Consider the following 12,180-nt stretch of genomic DNA (forward strand, 5'->3'; position numbering starts at 1 on the left):
GGTAAATACTGGCTGTTTTATTTTAATACTGCAATTTAGATTTCCCCCCGCAGTGCACATGGTTTTGCCCAACTGCTAACAAATTTTATGCTGCGATCAACTCCGAATTACCCCCCATGTATTGACAACGGACATGTAGGTCCACATCCCCACTTGCACACCCGTGCAACCATGCTACCCCTAATCACGGTGCCCCCCCTCCCTGTAATTTGTTTCTGGATCTGGCCCTGGTCCCTGTATTTTATATTAGTCACTGGACAGTTCCTGTATTAGGAAACATAGAATGTGACGGCAGATAAGAACTACTTGGCCCATCTAGTGTGCCCCTTTTTTACCATATTTTTACCTCAAACCTTATTTGATGCTTATTTCTGTGTAAGGATATCCTTATATCTATCCCAAGCATGTATAAATTGTTCTACTGTCTTAGCCTCTGCCACCTCTGATGGGAGCCTATTCCACTTGTCCACTACCCTTTCTGTGAAGTAATATTTCCTCCTACCTCCCTCCAGTCTCAGTACATGTCCTTGTGGTCTAAAACTTCTCTTCATTTGGAGAATGTTTCCCTCCTGGACTTTGTTAAAAGACTTGATATATTTGAAAGTTTCTATCATGTTCCCCCTTTCCATTCTCTGCTCCAAACTATACATATTGAGATTTTTTGGTCTTTCTGGGTAAGTTTTGTGATATACTGCAGGTAATTTAAGGTGCAGACTAGATGGGCCAAGTCACTTTTATCTGTCTTCAGATTCTATATATGTTTCTATATCAAACATGAGACTGGTCTTTCTATCCTTCTATTGCATGTTAATCACTAGAAGCGGGGGAGGGGGGTACCTGCCTACCATGGTTAATACTTCTTGGGGCCTTTCGTATGTTTTTCGAATTTCTAAAATGCTATTTTATCAGTTTATATTTTTATATTTGGTTCTTAAACTATTACCTACATTTAACAGGTAATTCAATCACTTAGAAAGGTGCATCTGCTACCTTATGCAAAGAGTGACTTTGCCAGAATTTATTTGGGATTAATATACTGTAAGTACCATGGCTTAGAATGCCTGATGCCTAAAGTCAGGATTACTCACATTAGGCCCTCCCAAAATAGGATAGTTTTGAAAAGGTATATCCTGTCAAATTGTATTCTGTATGAAAATGTGGTATTGTTTAAATTGTAAGTTCTAACAATTTATATTCTGTATCAGAGGCGTAATGAGGGCTTTCAGCGCCCAGGGCATGTTGAAAAAATGGTGCCCCACCCCCAGCACACATTAAAAAATTAATTACCTATGAAGCGCTCCCAAAAAGGGTGCATGGCCAACCATTAAGGGGGTGTGGTTTGTGGCACACACCCCTCCCCACACACACTGCTGCTGAGTCCAGCAGCCTCAGCTTCTCTTCACCAGCTCGTCTGCTGCACTCCTCTCACAGGTCCATGCCGTGGCTTCCGCAGTCGTTCCTCTGCTTCCCATGGCCGGTGCTCTGGACAATGCCCCCTCTGCCCTGAAGCTGTCCTGGCACCCAGGGCACGTGCCCTGCTTGTCCCACCCTCATTACACCACTGTTCTGTATGGTATTTTTCAAACTGTATGCCAATTGCTATTCTGTGTTCATGTAAGGGAAGACTGTAATTAGCAAGCCAGGCAATTATCAGTGAACGGAGGCAGTAGAGAGTTGGCTTGCTCTCTCCCATCCCAGATAACAAAATAATATTTAGTCCTCACAGTATGAGGTCATGTGTTCAGAACAATTTCTCACCTACAGTAGCCCCGTACTCAGCCAGTTATATGACCAGTGATGCCACCTGGGTTATGGGATCAGAGAGACATTTGACAGGAGAATTTCCTTCCTAACTAATCCATACAACTGCACAGAGGAGTGACAAGTCACAGTTTCTTAGCCGCAAAGCAGGTAATTACACAACCCTGCTTGTTTGACAGGGAGACCCCTGTGCTGGAAGAACAAAAAAGGGCCGTGAGCAAGGCCATCACCGCAATCTTTGTTGACATTGACCAAGGAAGGAGGGGATTGATCAGGGAGTTGTAGAGCCATAAGAATATTCTATGACAACGCTAAAAGCCTGAGAGGCCCAAGCTACATTTCTATGTGAAATGAAGTATGAAACATAAATAACTGTATATGTAGAAACGCAGGGCTACTTGGTGCCAGACCGCTGGAGGAACTCTTGCACTTGGCAGTTCATTTGTGTTATTAACCGTGAGTGCTGACATAACCAACATCACAGGCAGTTGTCCTAGAATTAAGTATCTGGGGGCAGGCTAGTTTGTGACACCTTATAATACAATAACTAATATATGCATTTACTTTATCACACAAAAAATCCACACACAAGATTACACTGTGTATTGTTTATTGATTGTTACATTACAGGAAACAGAATCCTTTATCCTGGGTCCATGATGGAGTTATTTTCCTGTCTGCTACTTGTGGGGAGACTGTACTGTAAGTATTCATTGTCACAGGGGACACAGTGTGTGATGTCTTCAGATAGATTCTTTATTAGTGAGATTCTTCTTTTTCAAATCCTGTTACAGAAAGAGATAAATCAGAGTATAATGTTATAACTGCACAATGCTTTCACAACATTTAGACATGTAAGACCAGAAGTACAGTATAGTATAGAGTCTGTGGCTTTCCACATGGCCGCAACTAGTGGGGGGCTAAGGGGTCATGTGCCCAGGGCACCAGATTTCAGGGGGGGGGGGGGGGGGGGCAACTCTGCCCAGCAATCCTCTGCACAAGCTGAGTGCAAGATCCGGGCAGAGGGTGAGAGCAGTCACCGAGCTCCAGTGACATCAAAGGGAAGATTGCTCCACGCATGCCATCAGCTATTTCTCTCTTTAGAAGCAAAGCTCTATCTGGAACAAACTGTCTACACACTTGGTAAGTGGAAAGTGACCTCTAGTGCGATGCTGCCACTTACATTGTCCACGCTCAGACTTTTCATTGAATTCCACACAGGTTATCTGCACTCACTTTAATGGGACATAGGCCCTGGGATTAGGGGGTCTATGGAATAAGGGGGGCTTTAAAAGATATCCTGACACCTGCCTCAGTGTAAGTCCCTACTGTATAGAGTGACACTGTGCTGACCTTTTGGACATAAAGACTTTAGAACAATCTGGTTGGCACTGTGTCTGATACGCAGCTGTATTCCATAATAAAGAACAGCGTTTATTTTATTTAATTTTCACATTCTCTCATCTCTCTCTTCCCATCTCCTCTATCTCTCTCCCCTTTTCCTCTAGCCCTGTCCTCTCTCCCATCTCTCTCCCCTGTAGGTCGGAGTAATGTCAATGAGGGGTACTGTGCAGTGTAGTGAGAATAATGGCCCATACACACGGTGAGATTCGGGCTATCCCCCATTCTCACTATGCGACAGGGGCTAGGTCGGCACATAGTATCGCAAGCACACTCATTATGTGCTTGCGATACTGACTATGTGCGATTTTGGCTAAGTGTCAATTTTGACTATCTCTTCTATAGAGATAGTCAAAATTGACTTGCCTGCACAGTCTATCTATTCTTGCGATGCCAACCGAGTGGGACTGCGCATCGGCATCGAATCGGGATCGCAAGGTGACTTTCACCTTGCAATCTGTACTAACTTTTCTTACAATTTTGACTATATAGTCAAAATTGTAAGAAAATATCTCACCTTGTATACACACCATAAGGTTGCACTACTGTGGCATAGTTTGGATTTTTTTTTTATTTGTTTGTTTAATTTAATTTTATTTATTTATTTATTTGTTTTAGTTTTTTTTGTGCTAAATTACTGCCTTACCCCGGGTGCCCAAAATCTTAGTTTTGGCCCTGCTTTCCAGTTCTCCAGTTAGTAATGCAACTCAAATTCAAGCATACTATTTATTCTTCTTGATAATAATAATAATAATAATAATAATAACAATAATAATACTATTATTAATAATAATAACTAGCTGATGTGCCCGGTTTTCACCTTAGTCGAATTTCATAAAACCTCTGCTTAGTGAGTGGCTGCATATAACTGTCACGGTTTCCAGACCACCCAGCAAGTCACATGTTTTAGGTCACCCAGCAGGTGCACAGGGAGAGTTCACCAACTGTCACATTTTCTAGAGCACAATGTTTATGCATTGCAAATGGCAAACAGACATTTTGCCACATAACTCTGAAATGCAGCAACCAATTACAATGCCGATATAAATTTATTTCTGCAAATCTATGGACCAAGATCTTTAATTTGGTATAAGATGTGCCATGCTCAGACAACAGCATCATAGAAATAATTTGATCATGAAAGTTGTCCTTCCATTATTAATATATTATTAATAATAATAATAATTATTATTATTATTATTATTATTATTATAATAATAATAATAATAATAATACCAGAGAGAGAGCCCACAGAACTGTATAAGGAATATAGATACTAACAGTGAAACTTGAATACAGTAAATGTAAGGGAACATGTGGGGTCCTGCTATGCACTAGCAGTTACCCCGCTCTCCGTCCGTGCCGTACATGACAGTCCTCTGACTCCACCCACTTATCAGCAAACAGGTACACCGGTTCACAATGGGTAGACAGCGCTGGAGTACAGCAGTGACAAGTCCCTGCAATGCTCCGGTATCAGGGGACACGCTGATTGCCTGACGCTGCCTCCTGCTATCTTTTCTTTCTTAGCAGAGTCCAGCTTTGAATACCAGCGCGCTCACCGGTGTTCACTGTAGCATCATCACATACACCTGGCAGCAGCAGAGGGTTTCAAAATCTGTGTCTGCACTGATCACTTATATTATTCTGAATCACTTATGTTTCAAGTTCTCTCATTGGATCCATCTCCTCTTTTTATTCCTGCGCTGTCACATACATCAGGAGTGTAGGGGAAGAACGAGCTCAAAAGCAGAAACTATACTTTGCCTTTTTCTCCCCTCTAATTTGCAACACAGTGGCACGCTCCCCCAGACATTCGATGCAAATCTAGATGTCCGAGCAGCAGCTGCACGACTGAACCACAAATCATTGGGGGTTCTTGATCTATTTAATCATTATCTATAATATGAATTACTTGACTGGTTATTACCTGTACCTGCGGCACGATAGTGCCAATAGAATAGCATTACTGGTGTAACTTAGGAATTTGCTCATTGCTGTGCAAATATTTTTCTATATTGCGGTGACCATATGGGAATGGATCACGGATGTCACTGTTTTCTATTGAGCGTATTAATATTAGATATACTCCACCAGCATTGTTATTATTTTTATTCTTGTGAAACAAATTGGAACCTACTGACAGCCTTTTTCCTGGAGTCACATGACCCCATTGGTATCATTGTTGCGAATGAACTTTTCTGATTACACGGAATGAATATTTATTGTTCATAGATATTGTTGATACAAACTAGAAACATGCTACTATTTGAATGTATCCTTACCTATCTTACATGGTTTCAGAATTAAGGACATTTTCTTTACAGAATAAATTTCAGTGAATCAGCTTGATTAATTTAATATTACACACAGCATTCAGAGCACAGAGACTGTCAAGGGACGACATTCTGTTTTAATACATGATTATTACACATTGTCATTTCAGCCATATATTGGTGAATGGGAAATTTTTCTTCATATTTTCACTGTGAGCGTTTATATCATACCCACATGTTTTCCGTATTGTGGGTTTTTATATATGATCCATATGACCATCTAACTTACGTCAGAATCGACAATCAGTTACCACCAACCAGACATATAAGTATTATTGGACTATAATTACACTTGTCTCTATATATGTGTGAACTACACTGAGCGCTTATACCTGTTGAATCATTGTTTTATTGGATGTGTTTTTGTTCTTATGGTATTAATAAAATGAAAACATTAATTCCCAGTCATTTCAGTGAAGTATTACCACCTCACCATACACTCTCCTGTGTGAAAGATCACCTATAATAGTGACACACTTACATGCGATTCAAAACCTATGATTCAGTTTTTAAATCCAAGTTCCAAACTCCAGGGAAGACCTATTTCAGGACTCAGTTCACTTGGCTTTCCAAAAGTGATCCGAGCCAGGACTTGGTTCTGCCCAGCTCCCCAAAGTTTTATTTGTAAAAACCAAACTGCCCCTTCCTGATAGTAATGAAACATGTCAACCAGAGGAGCAGAAGATTAGGATTTTGGGACAGGGATGATCACAATGTCTTATATAACTTATAGACAAACCTTGGAAGAAACACCACTTGGACTGAGCAATACTGGAATCGTAGCAGCAGTCTTTCTGCTCACACTCCTCCTTGGTAATACCTGGATGCCCACAATCTGTCCTCTGGGAGACACCAACTTTGCAGTGACCTTTCACTGGGAGAGATACATGGAGGGGTCATTGCTAATACTGTATAAAAGCCTTGGAACTTCATAGATACTATTCACAAGTTATAGATTCAGTTTAAATAATGTACACAAAGGGGCCGATTTATCATTCAATAGTTGCAGCATATACCTGTAAAAAAATATTTTTGGGTGAATACCAGCTAGTATCAAATATTACCCCTAATGTATGAAGGAGGAATTGCAGCAGAAATATATGCACAGTCACTCCATTTCCGAGAGCAGCCACAGCCCCTAATGTTTTTTAGGGGGACTGCAAAGCTGTTACCAGTTTGGCACGGCAGCTAACACCATCTGAAGATGGCATTATCCTCTGTAGCCTATGGTCTACATTCTACAAATATTGCTGGGAGAGGGCTCCTCCAAATCCCTCTCTCCATGGCCTCTGCACATGTATGGTCAGTAGATCACGCATACACAGTAGCGCTGTGGGGGCCAGGGTAGAGTCGTCACTTAGCAAGGCATAGATGTCGGAGAGTAAGCCCTTAGTGTTGGAATGTTTCTAGCTTATATATTCGAAATAGGGTAGAGTTCTATTAAGTAGAGTTGAGGTGATTGTGGAGTGGAAGTGTCTAATTTGCAGGTAGCAAAAGAAATCAGTGGTTGGAATTACCATTCCATCATGAAAATCTGCGAACTGCGGAAAGGAAGCATCAGGAGTATTGTTAATAAAGGATATTTTGCCCAAGCGCCAGTTAGTAAAAGAGGACCTACACATACCAGGGGGGGAAGGCCGAGTTATGAAATAATGTAATCAGGAGAGACGGATGTGGGGCCAAATCAAACTGTCTATTTGCCAAGTCCCATATAGCTAGCGGGCAGGACACCACGGGATGAGAGAGGATTGCACGAGGGCGCTGACTCCTATGATGCCACAATAAAGAGGACCCCAATGCTACGTGTTTCATGGAACCTCAGGATCGAATGAAGTGGACCCAATTCCATGAAACTTTGATTGGGAATCACAGTATTTGATGTAAGATACTTTTACACTACTCTATTTTGTTGTTATGCTAAAAAAATAAAACACTTGTCAAACTTACCGGATACACATCTATTTTATTGTCATTGCTACCGACGCTTTAAGGTGCATACACATGGTGCGATTCTGCCTAAAGGACGATTTTGACTTTGCGTTTTCCCTTGACTCCCCAGAGCCCAGATCAACCAATATTGCATGTACACACGGTACAATTTTGGCTATGTACAATTTTGACTATACTAGAAGCTACTGTAGATTGTACACCTTCTAGTCAAAATTGCAATGTCTGCACACTCTATTTTTTCTTGTGATACTAACCCAGTGGGAGTGTGCATCGGTATTGCAAACTGTATACACACTGTGCTTATGATTTTGACTATATATATATATATATATATATATATATATACAGTGCAAACTGCAAGCAAATTCAAACAGCAAATTAGCATGTGTGTTTATTATGTAGCTGGGTTCAAACCCAACACATTGGCAATCTTCAGCGGCCAAACATCGACAGTGACACACTATTACACCCCATAATCACAGTATAATAAATCAAGCATTCTGGGAATCAAAATCACTGACAAATTTTGTTTCAAATTGCACCCAATTATATTCCCCCAAATCTTCTCAGTACAGGTAATATCACTAAATTGACACATTCAAAGAGTTTCCTTACTTGCATTACAAGGAGAGTTATATTCTTCTACATCATGTACATCTATAACAGAAAAAAGGCATTATAAGTTTGATAAATGGAGAAATTTGTTATTGGTAGAATTCACCTTGGTATAAATTCATAATATTGACATTCACAAACTCGACATAGACAGAATGCTGACATCCACAAGCCATCAGGACGATATCGTGAATGTCGACAATAGAATTTCAACAGCCATCTATTAAAATTATTTTAGAGTTAGGTTTAGAGATGGGGATAGGATTAGAGTTAGGTTTAGGGTAGGATAGAATTAGGATTAGGGTTAGGGATAGGATTAGAGATAGGTTTAGAGTTAGGATAGAATTAGAGTTCGGTTTAGAGTTAGGGTTAGAGATAGGATTAGAATTAGGTTTAGGATAGGAGTTTGAGTTAGCGTTAGGGTAACGTTTAGGAATAGGTTTAGGGTTAGGTTTAGGATAGGAGTTAGGGTTAGCATTAGGGTAAGGTTTAGGTATAGGTTTAGGGTTAGGTTTAGGATAGGAGTTAGGGTTAGCATTAGGGTAAGGTTTAGGGATAAGATTAGAGTGAGGTTTAGGGATAGGGTTAATGTTAAGAATAGAATTAGGGGTAGGTTTACAGTTAGGATTAGGGTTAGGGAGAGGTTTAAGACTAGGATTAGAGTTAGGTTTATGGTTAAGAATAGGATTAGGCACAGTTGCCTCTTGAATGGACAGCCACATGCCGTACATGCCGCCTGTTGAAATTCATAATGTCGACATTATTTTAATGTCAACATTTTGTCAATGTCGACATTGGAAGGTCAACATGTAACATGTCATCCTCACATCCATGTCAACTTTTTGAATGTCAACGAATTCTATCACACACCTTCACTTTTGTATGATATAGATTACTGCTTGTGAATTTTAGAGAAAAACAAAGTAATTAAATATAAATAGGTTTTGAGAACTAACTTCATCAAGATAAACATGCAACAAGCCATCTTATTACTAATTAACACACTTCTGGTAAGAGACAAGTCAGAATTCGGAAACTAGACTTTGTCCATGATTTAAGCAATAAATACATGTACGATAATGTGCGTATTTCTACCCACCTGGAACATAATAATCATAAACTGCGACATTTGCAGGATGCAGATTTGTCACATGCGTTTCTTGATTCAGCACAAAAACAAAGTGTTCATCTTTATGAGTGAGCTGTGGATGAACAGAGCATGTCATTAAGGGCAATCTGGAAACCAGAAAAAGTGCAAATGTCGTTTCATAATGTCAAGCCATGTTCCTGGTTATAAGTAGGCAGATATCAGCAATGGGCAGAGAAGGTAATTAAATGTGTGCCTCATGTTGGTGTGGCATATGTAGACACAGCAAGTTGAAGGTCGTTACTGGTGGTGTAACTAAACAGTGGAATGCAACAATGTCTGGGTGGAACTACATGGCTATAACGTGTAGACTCGTGTCTTTCTATGGACTGGAGGTTCCTGTGTTTTGGCAGGGCCGTAACTACCTACGGGCCAGCGGTGCCTGGCACACAGCGCAAAAGATGGCGCTAGCTGCAGCTCCCCGCCCCCTCCCAGCTCTCCCTCTTCAGCCGTATCACTGTCAGGTGGTTTCCATAGCCCCGCCCACTCACAGCAGCAGGCAGAAAGGATATGTGTGCTTCTCATGCGCTCTTCCCCCTCCTGCCCGGCGCTTCCAGTCTTACAGTGTCTGGAGAGGGACTTTGTAAGTATAATACTTTTTCTGTCTCTTTGTCTCTCTTTCAGACTCTGCCTGTCTGATGTGTAAAATGGGAGACTGTGTCTGCCTCATGTGTAAAAAGGAGGACTGTGCCTAATGTGTAAAACGGGGGACTGTGCCTGCCTCATGTGTAAAAAGGGGGGCTGTGCCTAATGGGGAAAAAGGGGGACTGTGCCTGCCTCATATGTAAAAAGGGAGACTGTGCCTGTCTAATGTGTAAAAAGGGAGACTGTGCCTGCCTAATGTGTAAAAAGGGAGACTGTGCCTGCCTCATGTGTAAAAAGGAGGACTGTGCCTAATGTGTAAAACGGGGGACTGTGCCTGCCTCATGTGTAAAAAGGGGGGCTGTGCCTAATGGGGAAAAAGGGGGACTGTGCCTGCCTCATATGTAAAAAGGGAGACTGTGCCTGCCTAATGTGTAAAAAGGGAGACTGTGCCTGCCTAATGTGTAAAAAGGGAGACTGTGCCTGCCTAATGTGTAAAAAGGGGGACTGTGTCTGCCTCATGTGTAAAAAGGGAGACTGTGCCTGCCTAATGTGTAAAAAGGGAGACTGTGCCTGCCTAATGTGTAAAAAGGGGGACTGTGCCTGCCTCATGTGTAAAAAGGGGGACTGTGCCTAATGTGTAAAAAGGGGACTCTGTCTGCCTAATGTGTAAAAAGGGAGACTGTGCCTGCTTAATGGGGAAAAAGGGAGACTGTGCCTGCCTAATGGGGAAAAAGGGGGCTGTGCCTAATGTGTAAACAGGGGGACTCTCTCTTTCTAATGTGTAAAAAAGGCGACTGTCTTAATGTGTAAACAAGGAATCTCTGTCTGCCTAATGTGTAAAAAGGGGGGCTGTTCCTGCCTAATGTGTGAAAAGGGAGACTGTGCCTGCCTAATGTGTGAAAAGGGGGACTGCGCCATCTTCTAATGTGTAAAAAGGGGGACTGTGTGCCTGCCTAATATGTAAAAAGGGGGACTCTGTCTGTCTAATGTGTAAAAAGGGGGACTTTATCTAATGTGTAAAAAGGGGGACTCTGTCTGCCTAATGTGTAAAAAGGGGGACTCTGCCTAATGTGTAAAAAGGGGGACTGTCTGCCTAATGTGTAAAAAGGGGGACTCTGCCTAATGTGTAAAAAGGGGGACTCTGCCTAATGTGTAAAAAGGGGGACTCTGCCTGCCTAATGTGTAAAAAGGGGGACTTTGCCTGCTGTAATGTGTAAAAAGGGGAATCTACTTGCTGTAATGTGTAAAAGGGATCTCTGCCTGCTGTAATGTGTACAAGGGAGCTCTGAGGCCACACCCCTACCCCATGAAGCAACGCCACTATATGTTTGGCACGCACTGGCCCTATTTTATATATGGGGGGGGGACACCGATGCTGTTTCTTGCACACAGCGCTAAAATGTCTAGTTACAGCACTGTGTTTAGGTTCTTGAGTCACAATGGCACCCTAGCTCAGAGTACCCAGAGGGGTTCCATGGAACATGACCATATATTGGGTATATATAAGAGACACTACCACAAAGAGATAGATTGTATAGAGAATATGGAACCATGTGTAGATTGGTTTCAGTCATCAAGAACATCTGTATTTATTTGGCAAATATGCTACAGTACTCTTCTCCTTGATGTTAATTCCACACAACATACTGTATCTATGTGAAACTGGTTGGATGGCAGAATGGTTGGCAAATGTATGCACGCGTATGGATCAGATCCAGTGGTAGACTTCATACATTATTATTGTCTATCATCTATCCCACCATATCCCAATTTAGTATATTTCATGGATAAGACATGTTTATGTTTTTGCGAGAAATGGACACATTCTTTCCTCCATAGGATGGAATTATGCTACATAATGAAAGAAAGTGATTTGACCAGAAAATGATTAAGAGGCTACAGGCTACTCTTACAGTATATTTTATGGATTTGCAGTTGATTTGTTTCCATGGAAACCGATTGCTTGATGTGTAAATACAGCCATGTATTTGAATAGATTGATACATTCCTTACCTTGTCCAAGTAAATGGTGACATTACTTGCCGAGATCTCTGTTCTTTTCACTATAGGATTTTCCTCTAACTGTAGGAAATAAAAGTATTACAGCAATAAGTTTCTTGTGATGGAAGTAAAACAACGACGGGGATATTCAAACTGTTTGCAACTTGATTAGGCCATATATATATATATATATATATATATATACACACACACACACACACACACACACACACACACACACTATATATATATATATATATATATATATATATATATATATATATATATAAATAAAATCCAAAGGTGAAGTCTACACCCACCTATCCATTTTGGCTGGTGCTGGGGTGTCACCACCAAAAAAGGAATTAAATCCTTCCCAATGCA

The 12,180-nt window shown here is 41.1% G+C and overlaps 1 protein-coding gene across 1 annotated transcript in view; it reads right to left on the reverse strand.

Moving 5' to 3' along the window:
* Positions 1-2,354: 2,354 nt before the first annotated feature.
* The window catches only part of LOC135056656 (alpha-2-macroglobulin-like), a 213,897-nt gene continuing 204,071 nt past the window's right edge, over positions 2,355-12,180 (reverse strand). The window contains exons 33-37 of the mRNA XM_063962102.1: positions 11,809-11,877; positions 9,163-9,265; positions 8,064-8,105; positions 6,238-6,372; positions 2,355-2,546 (exon numbers count right to left, since the gene is read on the reverse strand). Coding sequence (XP_063818172.1) covers positions 2,521-2,546; positions 6,238-6,372; positions 8,064-8,105; positions 9,163-9,265; positions 11,809-11,877 — 375 coding nt within the window. The 3' untranslated portion in view covers positions 2,355-2,520. The remainder of the gene's footprint in view (positions 2,547-6,237; positions 6,373-8,063; positions 8,106-9,162; positions 9,266-11,808; positions 11,878-12,180) is intronic.

The sequence above is a fragment of the Pseudophryne corroboree genome, chromosome 3, assembly GCF_028390025.1.
Source record: "Pseudophryne corroboree isolate aPseCor3 chromosome 3, aPseCor3.hap2, whole genome shotgun sequence".
NCBI classification, from domain to species: domain Eukaryota; kingdom Metazoa; phylum Chordata; class Amphibia; order Anura; family Myobatrachidae; genus Pseudophryne; species Pseudophryne corroboree.